Source organism: Heterostelium album (assembly GCF_000004825.1).
Source record: "Heterostelium album PN500 unplaced genomic scaffold PPL_scaffold1, whole genome shotgun sequence".
Classification (NCBI taxonomy): domain Eukaryota; phylum Evosea; class Eumycetozoa; order Acytosteliales; family Acytosteliaceae; genus Heterostelium; species Heterostelium album.
The window spans coordinates 1801283-1826623 of record NW_008805063.1 but is presented as its reverse complement, the minus strand read 5'-3'; the positions used below and the strand labels follow the sequence as shown (position 1 = coordinate 1826623).

Sequence of the window (25341 nt, the reverse complement as noted above, 5' to 3'; positions counted from 1 at the left end):
TTCATTTCATTTAGTTGTATTGTAATAACAGTCAACCAAACATTTTTTTTTGAACAAAAGAATGTCAAACTTTGATTTCGATTTGGTTGAAGTCAAGAAGGAGGAGATCGATTTGATTAATCAACAAAAAGAGGAAAAGTTAATCAAAGAACAAGAGGAAAAAGAGAGAAGGGAGAAAGAGGAAGAACAACAACAACAACAACAGGAGGAGCATGAACAACAACAACAACAAGAGCAACAAAATGTTGAACAAGTAACAGGTCAACCAACTGGACAAAATGGTCCAGACGATGCATCGTCAAAACAACAGCAAGTTGGTGATGTAGTCTCAACTAGTACTACAACAACAACTACTTCTACAACTACCTCTGTTTCAACATCTGTTATTGAAGATGAATCTCCACTGCAGCAACAACCTGAACAACAAAATAATGATGAACAAGCAACTTCATCAAACAATCAGCAGCAACAACCACAACAACAAGTTCAACAACAGCCAGAACAAGGTATAATTGAAGGTGATGATTTGAATGAACTGTTGGCAAAGATTCCATCGAATTATGTGCTGACAACTATCACCAATGATATTAAGGGTTTCTCGGAGGAGTTGAGACCGGCCACTAGCAAGCCGTTCGACTCCATCTTGAATACTGGTGAGCATGCCAAACTGGCATTCCCACCCGCACCAATCCCACCAAGAACCGAGGCAGAACGTCGCAAACAAGAGGAGAAGGCGAAAGCAGCTGAAGAGGAACGTCGTCGTGTCATTGCAAACGCTCCAACAACCTCAACTTCAACAACTTCAACATCGGAACTACCAACAACTCTACAAAGAGCTGGATCAACTGCCGATGTACTAACAACAACTGATCAACCAGCACCGGTTTCACCACGTTCCAAATCCGAAAAGGACAAGGAATCGAGAGCAAAGAAATCGGTTACCGCCGGTGTTGATAAGATCGCCAAGAAACGTGAGGAAGACAAAGCCAAGGAAGAATTGATAACGGTAACATCGTTCTCCTCTGGACATCAGAAGGAAGTTGACGCACCGATTGAAATCACTTTCAGTCATCCACTCGCCATTACTTGTCAAGAGTCTAGCAAGTTGTTCTGGGCACCGGAAATCGTTCCTGCCAACGCTGGATTCACTGCGGATTCTCCAACCGACGGATGGACTTATAACGCCGAAGAAAAGAAGCTGACATACACTCCACAACAACCGTGGTCGCGTAGTACCAAATACACTGTGAAGATTCCAGCGACAGCCAAGCTCTCAAACAATCAAACGATTGCTCTGAAGGAAGTCACTCATGAGTTCTCCACACAGCTCGTAGAACTTGTTGCCACCCTCGAAAAGATAACCACATCAACTCGTTATCCAACCACTCAAACTATATTCATGGCATTCAGTCAACCGATTGTACCAGGTGATCTCATTCCCCACGTAAAGATCTCGGGATTGCGTGAAGGTCACGGTGAGAATACTCTTCAACTAGTTACCGAGGATGAAATGAAAGATGATCCATCGCTTTCCGCATTGGTCGCTGCTCATCCAGGTAAATGCTATGGTATCAAACCACTGTTTGGTGTCCAACCATATCGCGAGATTAGCGTCACCATTATCCCCGGACTTTCATCCACCGAAGGTCCATTGAAAACTACCATCCCTATCACCTTTTCCTTCAACACCGTCATGCTATTCAAATCCAACATTGAATTCTCCAATCCAAATGTTAAAATTAACTTTACCAACACATTAGATAATTCAAAACCAATAACAGTAAGTTGAACATATTGATATAATGATAGTTGATAATGATAATGATTTGAAACAAACTTCTAATCTATATATGCTTATATTTTTAGTGGAGACCAACAATTACACCTAATCCACCTGCTGGAGAATGGGAAGTTGATACTCAATCAATGACTTACAAGGCGACTGAGAAGTGGAATGGATCGACAACCTATCATGTTGTTATTGAGAATGGACCGTGCGATCACCACAGACAACCACTCGAGAAACAAACACTGACATTCACCACCGCTCTGATTGAGATGACTACAACTTTGTGGGGTGGTTTCAATGCTGCTCCCTCGAGCGCAGCTGCTAGCCTCCACGGTGTATTCAACGATCCAACCATCTTTGTCGATCTCTCGAGATTCGAGCGACTCTACCAACCGAATTCAATCATTTTCGTGAAATTCAATCAGTTGGTCAATGTCGAGCAATTCATGAAAGAGGTAATCACTGTCAAGACAGCGACAAACCGTCTCATGGCAAAGAATATCGAGTTGGTCGTGTTGAAACCTGAAGACTTGGTGACTAGAAAGATTGAAACCTCGCCATATCCAGCCTATACTTCCGATCCTTTGGAGGAAGGTCGTTGGCTTGCTATTGGTGCAGCCAAAGGATTCCCAGAGGCACAGACCCTCCGTCTTGAAATCCACGGTGACACCATCTCCAACGAAGGACCACTCAAAACTCAGCTCTCCTACAAGCAAAACTTTGAAACCGTGCCAACCATCTCTGTGGACGCCAGTCTAATCATCCCCAACCTCTTCAAAGTTACATTCAACCAACCGTTCACACTGCAAATAGAGTCTCTCGATGCTCTCGGTCCACTGCCAACCATCAAACCAGAGGTCGAAGGACACTGGACTATCCAGGATCATCTCACTCTCTGCTATCATGTTTCAGAGACATTGGCGTTGTCCACTCAGTTCCGAGTGGAAGTACCGACCTCTTTGAAGACATGGTGTGGAGCAGCATTGGAAAAGCCATTCGTCGCCACATTCTCTACGGAGCGTCAATCGGTTTTGGATTTCCTTCCAAAAGCTCACTCAACAGTGCGTATCGATCAGGTATTCTCCATTCGTTTCAGTCAGTTGGTCGACGTCGACAGTGTCATTCAATCGATCAAGATCGTTACCGATGACAAACTCAAACTCTTCAAAAACAAATTCGAAGTGGAAGCTGTTTATCACTCGAACGAAGAGCTACTCACACTCTTCCCAGCAGTTGCACCAGAGTCCGTCTTTGACAAGGTTGTATCTTTCCGTGTACCAAAATACTTGCCACATAATTCTTCAATCAAAATTGTTTTATCACCAGGTGTAAGTAATAACTAACATTACTTTATATTAATCAAATATGATGATATTAACAAATATATTATTATTGTTATAGATTTTATCAAAACAAGGTGCTCTTCCAACTATCAATGAATTTGGTCCATATCACTACAACGTAGATGAGAAATTCCAAGTTTTGTCCAAGTTGATTCCAAGTACAGAGTTGAGTGGACAAATCAACATTTCAATTCCATTCAACAGAGAGTTGAGAACTACCATTAAGAAACAAGTCAGCGAAACAAAGAAGCAATCATCAAAGGTAAGATCAACTTCCACTGAAAAACCAAGTGAATCTATTCCACCCGTTTCAGAGGTATCCAAAGTTGAAGAGCCAGCAAAGTCTGTCGCTGAAGAGGACAAGAAGAAGGATGAAGAACAACCAAAGGTTGAGGAGAAGCCAGTTGAAGAGCAACCAAAGGTTGAGGAGAAACCAGTTGAAGAACAGCCAAAATCAACTGAAGAACAACAACCAAAGGTTGAAGAACCAAAACCAGTTGATGAGCAACCAAAGGTTGAGGAGAAACCAGTTGAAGAGCAACCAAAGGTTGAGGATAAACCAGTTGAAGAACAACCAAAATCAGAAGAACAAAAGTCTGAGGTTGTTGAATCACCAAAGGTTGAAGGTGCTGAAGAAAAGAAGGTTGAAACTGTTGCAGAGGAAGTGAGTGCAGCCACAGTTGAGAAGGATGAAGCTTCATCATCTTCTACAACAACTACCACCACTGCAGCAGCAGCTACAACTGTTGCTGTTAGTGCATCATCTTCATCGTCAGTCGCAGTTGCAGAACCAGAAGAATACGTTGATATCGAATGGAGTCAATTCGTTAGCATTCAACCTGCCGTACCAGGAAAGTGGAGTTTCATCACCAACCATTCAGGTTCCAATACTTTGGTGTTTGAACCAACCGAGCAATGGTTGAATTCTCATGTTTACACTGTCACTGTTTCCAAGTCGATTCAATCCAGTTTCTCAGAGACTCTTGAAAAGGAGGTGGTCATCAAGTATACCACTCCAACCATTACCGTTGTCAGTCAATTCCCAAGCAAATCTACAACTGTATCGGTTGACCGTGCGAAATTCCTCTGTTTCGAATTCGATCAAGAGGTGAACACCGCTCAACTCTTGAAGTCGGTGGTCGATCTCGAGATCTTGGACAGCAACGGAAAGCGTCTAAAGAAATCGCCATCGTTGTCACTTGCCACTGAGGAAGAGATTGCCGGTATCACTGAGGAGGCCATTAAATTAATCGTAGCCACCTCACCAAGAAAGTTCATCATCTTTAAGAACCCATTGGTTCACACCAACTCCACTATCAATGTTGTGGTTGGACCAAACATCCCATCTGCCGAGGGTCCATCCACTGGTGATTTCCTCGTAAAAACCAACTTTAATGTTTCTGATAATCTCAGAATTCAATCCATCAAATTAGGTTCTGTTTCAGGTGCAATTGAAATTGTTTTGAATCAACGTTTGAAATTGGATTTCCCAACATCCAATTCAACAACTGTTCCAACAACAACTCCAGCAACCGAAGTTACAGAGGGATCAACCAATGATGATATTCCAACAACTTCAACAACTACAACTACAACAACTACTACATCAACTTCAAATTCAACAGTTGCTGATTCCCAACCAATTCCATTACCAGTTGGATGGTGTCCATTGTTAACACCGGATCCACAAACAATCACTCGTTGGATGGTTTACAGAAAGGAGAAGCACGATGAAATCTTTGGTGTTCCAGAGGGAAGTTTCCCAGGTTCAACCGTTTTCACTGTTAATGTCTCATCGGCAATGGTGTCAGAGTTTAATGAGTTATATCAGAGTCGTGATAGTGATTCAAAGACATTCACTACACCTATTGCTTCTATCGTTCGTACTGTACCAAGCAATTCCTCTCAGACATTCCATTTGAATCGTCCGATTCTCTTGTTGTTCAACCAGAAAGTCGATAAACAATCGGTTTTGAAACACACTCAACTTCACATCGGTAGCGGTAAACTCAAGAAGAAGAAGGTCAGCATTGAACTCTCTGATGACTACTCCAATATCTATGTGGATGAAAATCCTGACGTTGCATATTGGGTCGCTTTGAAGCCGGCCGGTGGAAAGCCGTTGGTTGCTAACTCAACCTATCACGTCACTCTCAAGGAGGGTATCAAATCGTCGGAAGGAGCAGTTGAATCAACCGATAGCCATGACTTTACTTTTGTATCCAATACAACTCATGTCTATCTCTCGATTGTCAATCAACATGTTGAGATTCGTTTCGACCACAACGTGTTCAACGCCGATGAGATTCCAGACATTGTCGTCCGACCGGATCCTGGATTCACCGTCACTTGGACAGTCAGAAACAACTACACCGTTGCCTGTGGTCAGCCAATTACCGACTTCCCATTGTCGACACTCTACACTTTCAAACTTCCAGAGAACTTGGCGTCGAGAAACGGATTCTTGTTGGAGCGAAACGAGTTGACCTATCAAACCAGTGTCAACAGCATCTCAGAAAACTCTGGATATCCAAGTCGTGTACAAGGAATCTATTGGATGTTGTTCCAACAACGAATCGATCCAATCAAACAGATCGAACATGTCAAATTCACTTCACATCGTGGTATCTTCAAGTTCAAGCATTCTCACAAGTTGCGTTTGGCAACCGAGGAAGAGATTGCCAAGGAAGTCAAGTTGACTTCCGGTGCAAGATTGGAGCTGCTCAATAGAACATCCGCAGAGAAATTGTTGATCTATGTACCTGTCACTCCACTGCCAACCAAGGAATCGATCACCATTGAAGTGGATAAAGTAACATCTGAAGAAGGACCTCTGACCAACGATAAGGTCTATCCACGTTACATCACGTGTGTACTACCACTCCAAATGACCTACCCAGTGTTGCCCATTAAGAAAACCATTGAGATTCGTCACAACGATATCATTAGTTTCATCTTCAATCACAACATCTCAAAGTTGATCGATGTCAATTCGATTGTTGTCGAGCCTGCTCCCTGTGAGAACTACGACATTCAAGTCTCTGGAAGAACCATCACCATCGAGAATCTCTTCCCAAAGATAATGAAGAATATCGATTATCAATTCAAGATCACCATCTCCAAAGAGATCTCTGACATCTATGGTCAGTCGTTGAGTGAAGATATCGAGTTGAACTATCGTGCTGTTCCATCGCCATTCGCCTATGACTTGTCATTGGGTTGGACACATCAAATGTTAGATCAATCGGTGGTGACCATCGATCCATCTCTTCAAACTCCATCGATCAGTTTGAAGACACTCAATCTCAATCAAGTACGTGTTCAATTGTATCGTTTGAATCCTCACTTGGACTACCATGTATTCCAACAGGAACAGTTACCTACAACCATTGTTGGTGAGGAATACAAGTTGAAGACAGGAGAATTGGTATTCAATGAAGTTCTTGACATCAACGAACCAGAGAAGGATAAGATTATCGAAAGTTTCATAGATGTTACACCAGCTCTTGCAGCGGAATTGAAGGTTGGACATGTCGGTGTTGTCATTCTCCCAACTCAATCGGCAATCTATCCAAACAAACCAAATTCGCGTACCGGTGTAAAGACATGGATTCAATGTACTCGTCTCTCGATTGGTGCAATCGTCGACCAGAATCACATCACTGCATGGGCATCGAATGTTGCAGACGGTTCGGTTGTTCCAGGTGTCAAGATCACCAGTGTCTCCAATGTCAATGTCTCACATCATCAATCGGCATTCAAAACACTCAAGAAACAAGCATCTTCCACCACCGTACAACGCGCTGCCGGTACATTCGTTGAGGGTACAACCAACGAAGAGGGTGTAGTCTACATGACCACCCAAAAGGAATACTCACAGATGCATTTGATTGCTGAGAAGGAAGGTGACTGTTGTCTTCTCCAACAGGTGTTTGTCAAGCCAAACACTGCCTACCGTAGTTTGGCATGGCATGTATTCGACGACCAGTCACTCTACAGACCAAAAGGAACCATTCAAATCAAGGGTTATCTTCGTCTGTTGAATCGTGAGGCGTCGGAATCAAAGGTTGCCATTCACACAATGTCGCCATTCCAAATCAAATATCAATTGCAAGACGGTGCCGGATCACAAGTCACCAAGGGTGAAGTGAAGCTAAATGCATTCGGTCAATTCAACTTTGGAATTAAGTTGCCAGACAACGTTAACTTGGGAACTGCCATCTTGAATCTTAGTGTCGATGACTCTGAGAAGGAGTTGGTGACACTGCCAGTCGGCGGCCAAACCAAGCCAACCAAATTCAAAATCTCTGAATCCAACATCGCATTGATGCAATTCAAGCATTCTTTCAATGTTCAAGAGTTCAAACGTCCTGAATTCCTTGCTGCCACAGAGCTACTCGCTAACGAAGCCGACCACTTCAGTGGACACACCATCGTTCAGGTGAAATCCACCTACTTTGAGGGTGCAGCACTCTCTGGCACCGATACAAACTGGCGTGTACAATCGTCGAGTGGAACATACCGTCCTCCAGGTGATCACTTCTCTAAGTATCAATTCGGTGTCGCCACAGAGTTCATTGATGCCAACGCCACCAAGAAATCAAAGACACTCAAGGGTAGAACATCGGATGACGGTACTCACGCTGTGAAGATCTCCTACAACGGAGTGGTTCCATCGCCACCTCAACCGGTGTTTGTCGACGCCAATGTCGATATCCACGACCTCAACAACCAGGTGATCAACTCGACAGCCAGAATCATCTTGCATCCATCGAACTACTACGTCGGTGTCTACTCATCGGCCACAGGAAAATCACTCACCATTACCGATGCCTCTGCTAACGAACCATTGATTTTCGATGTTGTCGTTACCGATATCAATGGAAACTACATTGCCGACGTGCCAATTAACTTGACATTGGAAACCACCACTGGATTGAACACCTCCGAGCCACAGCATAAACAAACCGAATCGTTGGTATCTAAATCACAACCATTCAAACACCCGATCAAACTTCAATCACCATCGATGAAACCAGAGTTGGAAGCGGTGATCTACAAATTCTCTGCATCAATATTCGACGCTGAAAACAAAGAGAATCAAACCAATGTTTCATTCAACATTCAATGGAAACTCTCTCAATTCGAACCGAAACCAATTGAATCAACTAAAACCACAACTACCACTACTACTTCCTCTGCCAAACCAGTTAGTAGTGAATCTGCCAAAGCAACAAGTGAACCATTCATCTTTACAATTGCAGGTGAACCAACTCAACAATTTGCCAATCTCGTGAAATTGGATAATTTGTTCACTTTCGATAAGGATCTCTATGAGATTGGACAAGAAGCAAAGCTTAACATTGACTCACCATATCCCGGTGCTTTCAATGCCGTCTTCACTGTGATGTCAGGTGGTGTTGTCGCAACGAAATCATTCAACTTTGATCCAACCAAAGATGAGAATGCCAAACCAATTGCAACTTTGACAATGATTGAAGAATGGGCACCTTGTGTAACCATTCAGTGTGATCTTTGGTATTCCGATCGTTTGGATCGTTACCATGCCAAGCGTGACATCAACATCAACATGTCCACCAAGCAACTCACTGTAAACATCACACCGGAAGACGAAGATGTAGAACCAGGTGCAACCACCAATATCGATGTGATTGTACGTGATTCCACTGGTACTCCAGTGAATGGTGCCGAAGTCTGTTTGTTGGTAGTCGATGAATCCATTCTCTCCTTGACAAACTACTCCATTCCCGATCCATTAACTTCTTTCTATCCAGCCAAAGGTAATCCATACCCATTGTCCGAACACTTCCATGGTGTATCCAACACCAGTGTTGTTCTTCAACCAACATTCAAAGAGAGTGCAATTCTCAGACCAAAGGTTGTTGTTGCACCAGTTACTACAACCACCACTCCAGTGAAATCGGAAGTTGATGACAACGAACCATCTTCATCTAACAACACCACAGGCGTCGAACAACCAGTTGTTCCTGCCAAGACTATCAAATTCATTGAAGTTTCAGACGAAGAATCATCACCACTTACTTTGTGCTCATTGGATTCAGTGTTGCCATCTGCTTCATTGTCATCAGCACCACCACCTCCAAGAGGTGTCTCCAAACCAGGATCAAGTGGAGGATCAGGTAAATCTTCAAGTGTTATTTTCGATATCTTGGATACTGCAGGTTGTGAAGAATTCTCTGCAATGAGATCACTCTATGCGAAATCATCCAAAGGTTTCCTCATTGTATTCGCTCTGAACAATCGTCAGTCATTCGATTCCGTTACCTCTCACTATCAACAACTGGCAAGAGATCGTGATGAAGATGAAATTCCAGCATTGCTCATCGGTAATAAATGTGATTTGGTTGAAGACATTCAAGTTACTTTTACAGAGGCAACTGAGCTGGCAAGATCACTTGGAATGACCTATTTGGAGACATCCGCCAAGACCAGGTTGAACATCGAAGAGGCATTCACCACGATTGCCAAAATCATCAGAAGAAGAACCGGTGGTGATCCCGAGGTCAAACTGGCAGTGATTGGTGACGGCGGTGTCGGAAAGTCAGCGATGACCGTACAGTTCACTCAAGGTATGTTTGTCGACGAGTACGATCCAACCATTGAAGATTCCTACCGTAAGCAAATCTCACTCGAAGACGATGAAGACTACTCCTATTCCGCGAAATCATACGGTCGTCCCTCTAAATCCGCCAAGAAAATGTCAATGGGATTCGGTCTTCCTAAATTCCCAACTCTCAAGAGAGAAACTCATCACGCGGACAAAGAGAAAAAGAAGAAGTCAAAGGAATATGAAGAATCCAGAAGCTCATCAGCAACGACAAGTAGTAGCAGTAGATTAAGATCAAAGACTGCTGCAGCTCCTTCGGAAGCTGGTGCGCTACTAAGTGCAATCTCCCAAGGTTCTGCACTGAGAAAGCATAATTTGGATGATGGTATTTTGAGATCCGCTGGCCTTGACCAAGCACTGGAAGGCGATGATTGGGGAGAATCATACAACGAGAAGGATAAGATGGATTTAGCTGCCGGTGAACCGGAAATCTATGAATCCGAGGAGGATTTGGATGAGGAAGAAGAAGAGTTGGATATGATCTCTTTGATGAGAGTCAATTTCGATGCACTCGCCAACTTTACACCATCAGTTACCACCGATCAAGAAGGTAAAGTAAGAATTCCAGTGACTCTTCCAGACAATCTTACTCGTTATCGTATCTGGGGTGTTGTTTCCAATCAGGAACAAAAGTTCGGTAAGTCAGAATCATTGGTCAACGCCAAGATCATGTTGTCCACCAGATGTGTACCACCAAGATTCCTCAGTCTCAACGATAGCTGTGAAATCACTGTAGTCGTATCGAATCTTTCCAATCAAGATAGAATTGTTAAACTTGGTTCAAAGGTATCTGATCATCTTGTATTCGATGTCAACAACAGCAACAACACAGAGAACACTCTCAGATCCTATGGACAATTCGCATTGGTCAAGAAGAAACAAAGAAGATCATTCACTTTCCGTATTAAATCTGTCAATGTCGGTGAATCATCTATTCATTTCAGTTGTGTCAGCGGAAAGTATGGTGATGCAATGGAAGTTCTCATTCCAGTCAATCAACCTCCCACCACTTTGACTTCTTCCATCTATGGAACCATCGATGAACAAGTCGGTGCAATCCAAGAAGTCAAGATGCCACACGATTCACTTCCATACTTTGGTTCATTCCAATTGGATATCAGTTCAACTCTGTTGCAACATCTCTCGGATGCTGCATTGTCGCTGATCAACTACCCATACGAGAGAACCGAGAATCTTGCATCACAAGCAATCGGTATCGTTTCTCTCTACCAGATCATGGGTGACCAGAAACTCCAACAGCTACCCTCGCATCGTGAGGTGAAGAAGAAGATTGGTCAACTCAGTGTAACTCTTGCCAATCGTCAGACTGAACAAGGTGACTTCCACACTTGGAGCTCCAAATACTTTGGTAAATGTGATTTCGAGTCGGTCCATGCCGCTCACGCCCTGGCGTTGATGAACGACTGTGGATACACTGTCAAGGGTGAAGTGATCACCAAATGCACACAATTCTGTCAATCCTACGTTGACAAGCATCTCACATCAAAGAACGACGCCGAGTTGGCAACCGTTTCCTATGCCATCTACACACTCTACCAGCTCACAAGCAACAAGAAGAACAGAACCAAGATATCCGATCTTGCCGTTCGTTTCTACCAAGCGCATTCCTTCAGTGAGTTGACACTCGAGAGTTTGGCATGGATTCTTGGTACTCTGGTGGAATCACAATTCTCAAAGAAGCGTGATGAAATCGTTGCTTACCTCACCAAGAATGCCACGATCGAAGAGAACTCCATCACATTTATCAGTTACTACGATAAGATTATCAAGACTCAGCTGTTCCACGATCCAATCAGAACCAATTCAGTGATTCTCAGATCGATGGTCGCTTGCAAGTCGAACAGCGATATGATTCCAAAGATTCTCATCGGTTTGTTGGATAGAAAATCCAATGGTGTGTGGACTAATATTCAATCGAATTGTTGGGCTATCACTGCCATCGCAGAGTATTCATCGGTCTTTGAAAAGAGTACACCTAAATCGTTGGCTCGTGCATGGTTGATCAAGAGCGTTGTAGGCAATGAAGTAAATGGTGTCTACTGTGGTCAAACCCCATTGTTTGAAGGTAGATCAACCATTTCCTACTCAATGGAAGTCCCAGTTGCTGCTCTCTTCAAGAAGGATCTCGGATTCAAGCATACCGTTCCAGAAGGAAAACCAACCTCCACCAAGTCAAGATCAAAGACCAAAGAAGATGTTAGAAGTATTGGTAAAGGAAAAGGTCAATCTGTTGCCGCTGCACTTGCCGCAGAGAACAATACTACTACTGCTCCAACAACCACTACTACCGCACCACCAACAACAACTACCACCACTGCTGAATCAACTAACACTGCTGCTCCAACAACAACTACAACTGAAACTAATACAACTCCAGCTGTTGCACCAGTTACTGAAACAACTACCACCACTACAACCACTGATGCCGCTCCAACAACAAATGATACCACCAACTCCACTGCTGAATCAACAACTACCACAACCACTACAACTACTGATGCTGCTCCAACAACTACTACTGCTACTGCTGAATCAACAACTACCACAACCACTACTACTTCTGAAAATGCTGCTACAACTACAACTGCAGTTGTTGCACCAAGTGTTTCATTTGACGTACCACCAACACAAACATCAACAGTATCACATCCAGAGGGTGAGATTTGGATTCAGAAGGAAGGTAAAGGAAGATTATATTACAGATTGAATATCAAATATGCTCCAACTGAATTGAAGGTCGACCAAGAATCGAATGGATTCGAAGTATACAGAGGTTTCGCTCCAAGAACCGAAGATGATCATATCGATTTCGATCCAGTAGAATCAACATTAAAGATGAAAGTTGGTACTCAATTCACTGTTACACTCACTGTTGTCACAGAGTCTACAAGATACAATACAGCATTGGTTGATAAACTAGCTGGTTCTTACCAGTCTGTTGATATTAAGGATGTTAAAATCACTGAACTTTGGGAATTTGTAAGTTTTCACATATATATATATATAGAAATCCTATAAATTGTGTAAATTATTTAACTTTTTTTTTTTAAAACAAAATCTACAGATAAACTTTAGAGATGAAAGAACAGAAATTTTCTCATCGACAATGGCACCAGGAACTCATGAATTCAAATACAACCTAAGAGCCACAAGCAAAGGTGAATTCTTAATTCCACCAGCTACCATTGAAGAAGTTTACGAGCCAGAGATCAATGCCAGAACTAAATCAGTCAAATTAATTGTTGAATAAATAATCAAATCAACTATTTTTAATGAAATAATACTCTATGCTTTGAATAAAAAGTAATGCAATTAGAAAAAGACACATTTCAATTATTATTATTATTTTGGTTTACTCTAAGTATTAGTACATTAAAGATATTTATGCTTAATACAATCTTCTCCTTTCCAATACCTTTTCACCTCCAAAAAAAATAAATAAATTTAGATGAAATTTTTATTGCAGTTGTCAACCTAATGCCTAAAATAATTTAAAATTTTTGTTTTGATTATTTATTAAAAAACTATAGGTATTGTTATATTTAGTAAATTCCTAGATGAAACATAGGATGAATGTTTGAAAATGTAAGTCTCTTTTATCCACAATTGGATTGAAATAAAGTTTGGGAGAATTGAATATTTCGAATTGCCCTGGTGAATCTACACATCGAAGATTTTCAGATATCATTTATTCCGCAACAGTGAACTAAAAAATAAAAATCAGCAATTTGATTTACCAAAAAATCAAGCACTCTATAACCTCTTCAAATTCAAAGAATCACACTTTTCACATTTTTGTGCGAGTCTAAAAGTTATAAAAAGAATTTTGTTTTTTTTTTTTTTTGCTAAATTTTGGTGATTTAATGACTTTGGATGACGTTTTTGCTTGTGGTAAAAATAAATTAATTTAATTTGATAATCGATTTAATTAATTTTCTTCTTTATAGATAGATAACTTTGTAATTTTAATTTTATTTATATAACAACTACTATTGTTATTATCATCATTATAATAATGTCTACTTGGCAAGGTTGTTGTGAAGGTAGTAGAGTAACATTCTATCAGTCATGCGATTCATCGCCCAAGAGAAATCAGTCACTCACCGAATTCAAGTGTGAAGGATTCTCGGGTGTCTTTTCACCCAGCTACTATAACCAGTATATAGCGGTGTGCGATACCTGCTCATCGAAACTGACCGGTGTCGGCATTGCAGTGGTCGTTATAGCGTGTTGCGTAGGATTTGCACTGGTGATGTCGCTCATCAAGTACTGGATGAGAAGAAGACGATTCGAGCGAAATAAGTGCGCAGCGGCACCGGCCGTAGTGATGGTCACCACGCCACAGGTTGTCTACGCGCAACCGCCAGCACCATACCAACCACCAGGATTCAGCCAAGCACCGCCACCCGTTTACATTCCACCAAACACACAGATGCCGCAACAACCACCACCTCAAGCCTACATTCCAACAGTACCACCAGCAGCCGCACCAACACCTTACTACCCACCGGGTTTCGAACCGCAAGCAGGTGTTCCAGCTGTACCCTATGGTCAGCCATACGGCGGTCAACCAAATCAAAACATAGGAATAGATAGAAATTATTAAATCGAAACGAAACGAAACTGAACGAACATAATAGTAATAATAATAAAATATAAAGAAAAGATAAATTACTTTTTTTTTTGTACAGTAATTTATCTTTTTTTTTTTCTTTTTTTTTTACTTTCTTTTAAATAGATATTGAATTCATTATTCATTCATTGATATATATTCTTAATGACGATATTGATAAACTAACTAATTGTTTGTTTGTTTAGATGTCATAAATAGGACATCAAAATAAAATCTATTGCTTTTATATTATTTACATTTGATTTCTGTTAATTATAATTGTGGAGGGTATCTCTTTGCTTGTTCTTTAACTTTTTTATTATAATCAACTCTGTCTTTTCTGTAATTGATTTATAAATGAAAAATAACTATTAGTATATAGTTTATTTAAAACAAAAATAGAAAACTTACTCGTAAATCTTGTATGCATTTGATGCTGGACTCTTTGTGTTTGGTGTATCTAGTAATTCTTGAACACCCAATACAATCTTTATTATAGTAAAAAGAGATGATTTGATGTTTTGTTAGATTATATTTTGATAGATTAATTATGTTGTTTTTAACAGCAGTTAACTGCCACTACATACTTGTTTAACACTAATAGATGGCTTCCAACCACTCTCATTAATGATAGAGAGACAGATATCTCCATTTGGGAATACATTTGGATGGAAAAAGTTTGGTGGCAAAGAACATCTTGGTGGTTTACTTGGATATTCGCTACTGAATTGAATCGACAATGGGTAGACACCTCCTTCCCATGGAGTCTGTACATATATTTAGAAAATGATCAAGTAATTGCTAATTAGAATCAACAATGTCTATCTGTTATCTATTATATTGAATGAAATGATATCATACACCTTCTTTACCAGGAATACCACAAAGCCATTTATATAGATTAGCTGAACCATCGGGATTATTCTCTGGTCTTGCAAAGAATCCCTAAGATAGATAACATAACAGTGATATATAATTAGTTGATGTTGTTGTTGTTGTTGTAACTAATAACAAACAAACAAAAGGTAATTAACATACAACAGGATGATCTTTTCTCCATGTTTTTCTTTCCTCTGTTAATCTTGCCAATGATAATTCTGCCATATTTATGTATTGTATTACTACTACTACTACTTTTTGTTTTATTATTGTCGCTAACAACTAAAGTTAACTTTACTAAAATAAACTCCCAAATCAACTCAAATTTGTATTAAACTTAATGCGTATAAAAATTTTGCAAAAAAATTAGATGTGTGGCAGGTGTATGAGTTAGTTGTTCACTCTTTAGAGAATTGTGAAAAATTAAAAAAACAAAGTTCAGTCTCGTTTTATTTAATTAAATCAATATAAACATATATATAATATATCTAGATATATAATGAATAAAGGAGATCCAAGAAGACCTGCAACCGCTATCTTTGAAATGAGACCACCTCTCTCACAACAAGAGAAAGATGCTCAGAATCTAGATTATTGGTCAATGTTATGTTTTGCATTTGCATTCATCGGTATTTTCGCAAGAGTATGTAAACATACAATGATTATTATGTTTGTTCAATTGATTATTGATTATTGATTACTAATGAATGTTGTAAATTAATAATAATAATAGTATAAGATTGCACTTTGGATTTCGGTTGTTTGTTGTATTGCATCGTTGGCAAATATGAAGTCTGCAGATGGTGGATTAAGAGCAATGACTTCATCGGTATCAATGAGTTTCCTTGGTTTAGCAATGGCTTATTTCTCACCAAATTCTCATCTCTATAATTAAACTTTAAAAAAAAACAGAATCAAAACATAAACATATTTATTATTAATAATAAGATATAAAACCAAAGTTAGATTTGTTGAATCGATTCAACAACATTGCGATGACAATTAACTATATCAAATCAATGATATTGTTGTTTAGTTAGTTAATAAACAAAAAGAAATAAAATGTAAATATACATAACACAACAACCTTACACATTAAAGTTTATTTTGTTTGTTTGTTTGTTTGTTTGTTTGGTTTAATCACAAATCAAATAAGTAATAAGAAGTGAACTACATACATACATATATACAAGAAAAAAGAAAAGAAATGGGTATGGTATCTTATTTATTAAAAAATATTTTGAAAATTGTGACGATATATATTATATTATTATTATTATTATGTGAATTATTTGTTCAACAAGTACAACAGAGATGTTTGTTTTTTGGAATAGTTAATATTATGATATAATGATGATTATGATTATTTGTTTGTTGTTATTGTTATTGTTATTGTTTTATATTGGATCTAATTTATGTAATGGAATAACAGATTTCTTCCAATAGTGATATTCATTCCATTGTTCTTCGATGTGCTTACCACCACTGGTGTGTGGGAACATGTCTTGTACGAGATCATTGAGTTTGGTGTAGGTCTTGTTGTAGGTGGTATTCGAGGTATTGATAACACCGTTGGCATTGATCGTAAAGGTCTTTCCAGCAGGTATTCCAACGTAGTTGTAAGCGGCGACATCTGTGGAACGATTACCAAAGCCTGCGTAGAACGGCGAGTAACCGGCGGGGAAGATGTTCTGGATGTCTTGGAGACATGCGATTTTGAATTCCTCAGGGTTACGCTTGATCACCTCACGATTGAACGATGTCAACAAACGATTGGGTGACATGAACACCGGTCCCTCGGGCAATGTGAATGGCAGTGGTGGTGTAGCGTTGTTGGCGGTGTTAAGCACGTTGGCCGACGATGCCTGACGCACCGAGCTGATGTAGGTACGTGTCAGTCCGGCCTGTCCGATGGCACGCGATGTCAAGTACATAATGTTGTAGCCGTTCTCCTTGATGTTGGAGTACAACTCGGCGACACCGATATGTGACCAATCCTTGCCGAGGAATGGGAGAACCTGACCGAAAACATCGGATTTAGTGATGGTACCGTCTATATCTGAGATTACAATCTTTGAGGTGTTCTCCCAGAGATAGATTGACGCCGATACTTCACGAGTTCCCTGTAGCTTGCTTGATACAACAAAAGTAATTCTATTGATACCTTTCTTCAAGCCAAGTGATTTCAATTGTTCTGATGTTGGTCTCAATGATTTCTTAATATATTGTTGCTGCTGTTCTTGTTTTGCTCCAGAAGTATTGGTTGGAATTGTTTGACTATGAGTTGATGTTGCTGTTGATACATTTGATGGTGTTGGTAATTGTGATGATACAACATGATTGAGTTGATCTTGTGAAGGTGATGAAGTTGATTTAGAGGATGATGATGATGATGTTGATGATAAATTTGGATGTTGTTGATTTGGATGCTGTTGATTTGCTTGTTGGTTGGCATTTGCTTTATTCTTTTCATTTGATGATTTCCACAACCAGCTCGACCAAGATGCTTTACCGTTGGTAGTGGATTTCACTGCGATTCTCTCGTCTTTGTCACGCTTCTTCAGGAGTTCCATTGACTCTGGTGTGAGAGGCAAGTTGAATACGAGATTCGACATGATGACATGGCCGGCAATCGACCATGGATAGTACTCGTCGCCAATTTTGGCAACCAAATGTGGATTCTTAAACATTGCAATGTCGGTACACAGCTGTTCATAGGTAACGATGTGTTCGTGGAAGAAACGTTCGCGTTCCTCTGGCTCCGACTGGAGATTGCGATCGAGAATCAAATGACCGCAAAGCGAAAGACGAATCGTTGGCAATGAACTCGATAGCAATTGCATACCGTTTTGAATGACTTGTTTCTGGTTCTTCAAATGATTGATATGATTGGTATGATTGGATTTGGCAAAATGATTATTAGGTGATGAGTTACTATTGTTGTTGCTATTAGCCACTGGTTTGAGTGGTGGAAACTCTACATCTGAAGTCTTGTCCATCGATACCAGTGAGTCGGAAGACGATACCGGTATCAAAGGTGGCAATGTAGATTCATCAACGAGATCACCAATTTCAACGTTTTGCTTGACAACCGAAGCATATGAGTGTTCACTGGATGTTGGCATTGTCATAAGTAGATGATTGGTATTGTATTGTTCCAATCCATTGCTGCTGTTGTTGGATGTTTGTGGTGGTGGTGTTGTTGATGTTGTTGATGTTGTTGATGATGTTATTGTACCATTACTACCATTCAATTGAATATTCTTATTATTCTTTTGATTCTCTTGTTCTTCTTCCTCTTCTTCCAACAGGAAGATCTCTCTATCATCGGCACTGGCATTCAAACTGGAACGTAGATCGTTTGGTACGGATGGAGGTGGACTCGATTGTGGTTTGACCAAGTAGGTCGGTTCCAACTCTTTCTTGTTGAACATCTTCATAAACGATGAACCGACTCTACTCCAAGACGATGAATCTTGACCGCCTTCACCAGACTCACCACCATTCAACGACGATGTCGATCCAGTAGATGAATTCAAAATAGATATACCATTACCAGATTCAGATAATTCCATCTGTTGTTGTTGTTGCTGTTGTTGAATATGACTATTATTATTGCTATCATAAGAATCGATTATATTATTATGATGATGATTACTACTACTATCGGTTGGTGTTGAAGAAGTGGAATTAGAGTTATGACTTCCAGCGGCAATGTTTGTTGTTGTAGTCGATGTAGTGTGTTCGATAAGAGTGGATGTTGATGTTGTCATTGTAGAGGATGTCGATGCTGCAATAACATGTTGTTGTTGAGTTGTTGTTGCTGTTGTTGTAGCAGGTGCAGTAGAAGTATTGGTAGCAGCTGCATTCTTATTCCTACGAATGAATTTAGGCAAACCTCCCCATCTCCAAAATCCAACTTTCTGCTCCGATTCGGAATCGGATGACACTTCACTAGATTCATTAACAACCAAATGTTGTTTGTTTTCGATAATCGATACTGTTTGATTACCATTATGATTGCTGTTGGTAAGATCTGGTGGTGATCCTATTGGCGACTCAATTGGAGTCTGTGGTTCCGATTCGCAATTGATAATATAACTATTGATTGGTGAATCCAAAGTGATATCCTCATAACCCTCGAAATAAACTGGTGAAGATGCTCTCTTTGCATTTGATTTCGATGTAGTCGCAACAGTTCCACCATTTGGCGATGAATCTATAGTAAAAGGGCAACATATAGAGTTAGAAAATAACAGTTATAAAATATATAAAAATATATCGATCTACTAAATTACCTTTTGAAGATGATAATGGATTAGATTTCAATGGTGAATTACTTGTACTCATATGCTCAGTCGGTGTCATTTGAAGTGGTTGTGGACTGGTTGATGAATTGTTGTTGTTGATATTATGTCCATTCTGTTGTTTGATAATCTCTTCGAGTGCAGCAGTGAGTGGTTTCATTTCGTGTTTATTCGCCACCTGTGTCGGTGTCAACTCCAACTTGGTAGTGGTGGTTGTCGTTGTTGTCGTCGTTGTCGTAGTCAGCATCGGCTTGCTAATGAATCGCGAATTGGTAAACTCTGTCACCAGTTCCTCTGTCGATTTCTTTGATGCTCTCGCATTCGTAGGAGTATTTACATTTCCACTCATCGGGAGCAACGACGACGACAACAAAGAAGTCGAATTGTTGTTGCTATTACTGCTGCCAGGAGTAGTACTACTCCATACAATTTGTGTACCATTTCCATTAATACTGTTGCCATTCCCAGCATTAATGCTGTTATTACCATTGAGAGAAGAAGAGGAGGAGGAAGAAGATGTTGTCGATGATCGGTTGGAACGTGTTGGTTTCGGTGAAGTTATTGGCGAGGTCGCTAGGATGTCGGGAACGGGCTCTTCTGTCTCTTCGACAAAGAACGCTTCACCGGCATGTCCTAGTTTCATCTGAAGATCGGTCTTGACAGCGTTGACGTAGATCGATACCACCTTTTCGGAGGAGGATATCAACTGCAACTTTCCGAACCGAACGTGAAACGGTGTGCACTTTAATGAACCATCGAGTTGTGGCACCACCAGGATATCGATGGCACCACTTAGTGTCGCTGCATTTAGATTGAAAACGAAATGTACTTCATCAAAGAGCTTCTCAACATAATTCATTGTTGTTGAACTATATATATAGTTTATAAAGAACTGAAACTAAAATAATATTATTATACTATCTTTTTTTTTTTTTGTTTTTTTATCTTTAATCCACTATTTTCTTTTTTTCTTTTCTAACTTTCTTTAGATTAATCTATAATTCTATCTTTTTACTTTACTATTTTTATATATTTTTAACTAACTATCTTTTATTATTTTAAATGAATGATATCAATGTTAATAAATGAAAGTAATTTAACTAATTAAAAGGAGGAAGTTGAAATTTTAGTTTTTTTGATTGTTTGTTTTTTTTTGGTTTTTTTTTAATTAAAAAAAAGAGATTTGGACTTTTCTTTTTAAATTAACTCGTAAACTTCTTCTTTTATGTTTGTTTGTTTGTCAATTGACAGTTGTTATGATAGGAATATGATTGAAAGTTGAAATTAATGTAGAATAATCAATTGATTATTCTTATTTGATCACTTTAAGAAAAAACAAACAAATAGAGATATTTCATAAAAATAGAGATAACTAAATGGTAGTAGTGAACCGAGTGTAAACAAATTTGTAAATAGCAATATCGATGATATTTGTTGTTGTTGTTTTATGAGTTCTGCTTTGCTGTCTGTTGGTTGTTGTTTTTTTTTTAGGGTTGTGTTGTTTTTTTGTTTTGCGATGAGATATTCTATTGTTTTTGTATCGTATAATGTGAATGGTGTGTGATAATAATTATTGTAAATATGAAAGATAAATAATTCAAAATCTAAACAATATAAGGTAATTGTACAATATTTTATAATAAATAAATATAAAAACGAAATAATGAAATTTCTCAACCTACTTTTTGATTTCCTAATTGTTTGTTATTTATTATTCCTATTATTACTATAATAATAATTGTTGTTGTTGTTTGATCAAATTAATAAAAACAGTAAAACTCTAGTAAAATGTGATGTAGTTAACTAATAGTTTGATTGATGAGTCAGGAATTATATCAATAAGGGAACCAAGAAAAAATCAAACTGTACATGTTGTCTTTATTAAAAAATTTATTTAATTTAATTATAAATTTTCGGGTGAAATTTTTATTATTCAAACTTTGCAACACCCAATTTCTCTGACAAGGAACCTAAAACCTCAAAAAACCACGTACATTATTTGTTGTAACCTTTTTATAAACATTAATAAATCAAAAAAAAAAAAAGAAAAAGTTGTACATTTATAAATTTGGTTTTAAAAATAAATATATTACTTGTAAATCATTTTTAATATTTTGATAGTTATAAATTTATTAATATTTGTATTTTTGATTAAATCCTATATCTGTCTAGTTTGTTAGTTTTATAATTTAATTTGTTTGTTTTTGGTAATATCAATCCAAAATAAATTTTAGAAAGTTAAGAATAATAATAAATTTAATACTCTCTAAATTTATTAAACTCACGAAATTTCAAAATCAAATATGAAATTAATACCAGGGTATAATTAATTAATATGAAAAAAGACCACACACTACCAGGCTAAAACAAAAATACACTATTTTTAATTTTTTTTACACAAAATTGATTTAATCACCTAATTTAACAAAGGGCACAAATCTTTATTTTAATTTTTAATTTTTTGCTTAAATTTGTAGGAATTGAAAAATTACTTTGCAAACCTCAAGTCTATTAGAAAAAAACAAAAAAAAACACAACTATTACTTAACTCATAAATCATTCTCATATGTATCCAAATACTTATACATTATTCAATAACAACATTAGTAATATTAATAGCAAAAGTGATAGTAATAACAATAATAGTATTGGTAATAATTATATAACAACATCATCGATTATAACAACAAATATGATGCATAATGATTTGAATAGTTTGAGTCAGATGACTACTATGAATGGTGGTTTGGGTGTAAATAGTGTAAATAGCAATGATGTTGGTGTTGGTGGTTCTCAGATAATGTATAATTCAATAGGTGTTCCTATGGGTATTGTTAGTGGTGCGTCGGGAATGGGCGGTCTGTCTTCGAATATGTCGTTATTCCAACAGAGCCAGATGCAAGCCGCTTCACTTCAGTTGGAGCAATCGAATGCCATGTTCAGTCAGACCATCATTCAACAGGATCTCGTACAACAGCAAATGGATCAACAGCTCCTACAACTCCAACAGCAATCACAGATGCAACTCGATCAACTCAATTCCATGAGTGGAATGAACACACTCGGCAATATGAGTACAATGGGTAGCATTGGATTTACAACTTCGCCATTTATCAATACCACTCAAATTCCAACTGCTCCATCTTTTCTGCAATTGAATCAGATGAATCAGTTGAACCAACAACCAATGAATCAACAACAACAACAACCATCACCTCAACAATTACAAAAACAAAAAGAAAAAGAAAAATATTGAGATTGTTAGACAACAAATGAAGCTGTTACAACAAGGTAAAGAATTGACTGCTGGTAGTGGTGTCGCTGCTGTTGTACACCATGAAACTACTGTTGTAAACGTTGCATTGGTACAAGAAGATAAAAGTGGAAAGTTGGTCGATGTAGAAGGACCTTTCGATGTACAGAATGAAAATCTTAATAAACAACTGACAATGACTATGAGACAGCTGGAGGAAGAAAGAGAAAATACACTATGTCCAATTTGTATGGATAGAAGAAAAGATATGGCAATCGATTGTGGACATCTATTCTGTGGCGAATGTCTTTCTTGGGTTGGCGGTCGTCATCTCTGTCCAATATGTAGACAAGAATTTAAAAACAAAATTAGACTACACATGAACTAAACTAAAACAATGTGTCAATCCAAACAATTTGTTGTATATTAAATCAAATAAAAAACACTCCACTCCCCAACTTAAGTTTAAATTAATGAATTTATTCAACTGACTTTTTATTATTTATCTTAATTTCTTTTAAAATAATGTAAATCCACCATCCACTACCATTGTATGTCCGGTTATAAATGTTGCTTTTGGTGACAATAGGAATGTTACTGCATCGGCAATCTCTGATGGCTTACCGTGTCTTTTCATGGCTGATTTGTTGGCTGACATCTTCATGTGATCTTCAGTCGGTAGCAACTGTCCCAGCATTGGAGTCATGATAGTTCCAGGTGCAACGGAATTGATTCTAATACCTCTCTCTCCGTATTCCAATGCTCCTGTCTTTGTGAATGCATTGATTCCACTCTTAATACATGCATAGGGTGCAAAATATTGAACGCTATTAAATTTCACAAATGAATATTAATATTTTCAAACTTTAACTTATTTCCAAATGATTGATTTTAATTAATTTAAAAAGCATTAAATTAAATACATACCCAAGCATTGATGCAACACTACTTATATTTACAATACAGAAATCATCTTTTTCTTCTCTGGTTTGTTTTTCCATTTGTTTAATCTCTTCTATCATACAATAGAATGTACCTTTCAAATTGATATCAATCTAATGACAATGTTTGTTTAATATTGTTAATAAATTTGAAGTACTAATAAATTTATATTCAGAGTATACATACCACTTTATCAAAATTTGAAATATCAGCTTCACCAATCTTTGAAGGTGTACCAAGATATCCAGCGTTGTTGACAGCACCATCGATTCTTTGGAATTTGTCGATAAGAGTGACCATCATTTTCTCGACTTCGACAATGTTGGAGATATCACACTTGATAGCAACAGTATCAACATCGCTATTGACTTCCTTCATCAAATCAATAGTATCGAGCGCACCTTTAACATTGATATCGGCAACACCAACCTTACACTTTTGTTTTGCCAACTCCAAGCAAATCGCTCTACCAATTCCCGATCCACCACCAGTTACCAAAATTACTTTACCTTCCATCTTCTTTTTATTAATGATACTATTATATTATAATTATTATTTGAAAATAAATATATAACTTAACTATTATTGGTTATATAGAATAATATTTTAAATAATCAATTAAAATAAACAATGTTATTTTATAAGCTAAAGGTAAGTGTAAGCAATCATTCTTTAGAAATATTATTTTGTTATTAATTAATTTAAAAAAGAATTCAACTTGATTGATTGTTAGTTATTGGCTCCACAATCTACTGAATCTCAATTTTATTGATAATAAAAGAGGATATAAACCCCTTATAATAGTGGCCGATTTATACATAGTGTTTAATATTCTTATTTTCAAGTTGAAGGTGTTAATAATCTTTAATCTTTTTTTTTTTGTCATCTGTGCTAATTATAAAAAAGGGTTATTAAATTACTTGAGATAATCAAAATCACAAATTAACCACATCAGTAATATTATTAACAACAACATCTATACCTCTTAACTTTTGTTCAATAATAGATATATTTTTATATTTATAAATCTTTAATATTCTCATAATTATTATTTATTTTTTTAGATTTAGAGGTGTAAATTTATTGAATCTGATGACCATCATGGATAGATACTCTTTTGATAAATTAATAAACTGATGAATGTAATAGCTAGATAAATTAATATTTATTTAATCAATATGATTGTATTGAAGAGGTAGTTATGAATGAAAGTCTAGGTGATGTAAAATGAATTGTTTGTGTTTAAGTTGTTCATAATATATATTTAGAGGAGAATATATTAGAAGAAAAGCTTCGTCTAAACAAACAGGAGAAGGTCCTACGTATCGCGGCAAAGAGGAACTACCAAAACCCTAGCGCAGATCACAGTGATGCGTTCTCATACCATATCCAAAAAGCACACTCAATCTTGTATGTACTAAATATATATATACTTGAATAATAGTTTAATGGTTGAAGATAGAGAATTGATTAGATGTAGAAGGTTGATAGAAGTTTGCATAAGATCGGAAGTTCTTCTGTCTAACTCTCACAAATGCAATCATAT

At 37.8% G+C, this 25341-nt stretch overlaps 7 protein-coding genes across 7 annotated transcripts; 4 read left to right on the top strand and 3 right to left on the bottom strand.

Moving 5' to 3' along the window:
• Window positions 1-61: 61 nt before the first annotated feature.
• On the top strand, window positions 62-13052 carry cpras2 (Ras GTPase domain-containing protein; the record flags this gene model as incomplete). The annotated part of the gene is made up of 4 exons (XM_020571784.1): window positions 62-1780; window positions 1867-3117; window positions 3191-12781; window positions 12810-13052. The coding sequence occupies 4 exons, from the start codon at window positions 62-64 to the stop codon at window positions 13050-13052; spliced, it is 12804 nt and encodes a 4267-aa protein (XP_020438307.1).
• A 765-nt stretch (window positions 13053-13817) lies between these two features.
• Window positions 13818-14408, top strand: PPL_00763 (uncharacterized protein; the record flags this gene model as incomplete). The annotated part of the gene is made up of 1 exon (XM_020571783.1): window positions 13818-14408. The coding sequence occupies one exon, from the start codon at window positions 13818-13820 to the stop codon at window positions 14406-14408; it is 591 nt and encodes a 196-aa protein (XP_020438306.1).
• Window positions 14409-14687: 279 nt separating this feature from the next.
• PPL_00762 (ubiquitin-conjugating enzyme E2) lies at window positions 14688-15518 on the bottom strand (the record flags this gene model as incomplete). Its single annotated transcript, XM_020571782.1, has 5 exons — window positions 14688-14754; window positions 14826-14902; window positions 15002-15181; window positions 15276-15359; window positions 15453-15518. 5 exons carry the CDS (start codon window positions 15516-15518, stop codon window positions 14688-14690), a joined length of 474 nt encoding a protein of 157 aa, XP_020438305.1.
• Window positions 15519-15792: 274 nt separating this feature from the next.
• PPL_00761 (UPF0139 membrane protein) lies at window positions 15793-16188 on the top strand (the record flags this gene model as incomplete). The annotated part of the gene is made up of 2 exons (XM_020571781.1): window positions 15793-15936; window positions 16027-16188. The coding sequence occupies 2 exons, from the start codon at window positions 15793-15795 to the stop codon at window positions 16186-16188; spliced, it is 306 nt and encodes a 101-aa protein (XP_020438304.1).
• Window positions 16189-16690: 502 nt separating this feature from the next.
• PPL_00760 (phosphatidate phosphatase) lies at window positions 16691-20459 on the bottom strand (the record flags this gene model as incomplete). The annotated part of the gene is made up of 2 exons (XM_020571780.1): window positions 16691-19512; window positions 19592-20459. The coding sequence occupies 2 exons, from the start codon at window positions 20457-20459 to the stop codon at window positions 16691-16693; spliced, it is 3690 nt and encodes a 1229-aa protein (XP_020438303.1).
• A 1707-nt stretch (window positions 20460-22166) lies between these two features.
• On the top strand, window positions 22167-23241 carry PPL_00759 (uncharacterized protein; the record flags this gene model as incomplete). Its single annotated transcript, XM_020571779.1, has 3 exons — window positions 22167-22433; window positions 22493-22683; window positions 22866-23241. 3 exons carry the CDS (start codon window positions 22167-22169, stop codon window positions 23239-23241), a joined length of 834 nt encoding a protein of 277 aa, XP_020438302.1.
• Window positions 23242-23370: 129 nt separating this feature from the next.
• PPL_00758 (SDR family NAD(P)-dependent oxidoreductase) lies at window positions 23371-24311 on the bottom strand (the record flags this gene model as incomplete). Its single annotated transcript, XM_020571778.1, has 3 exons — window positions 23371-23680; window positions 23781-23908; window positions 23982-24311. The coding sequence occupies 3 exons, from the start codon at window positions 24309-24311 to the stop codon at window positions 23371-23373; spliced, it is 768 nt and encodes a 255-aa protein (XP_020438301.1).
• Window positions 24312-25341: the final 1030 nt, after the last annotated feature.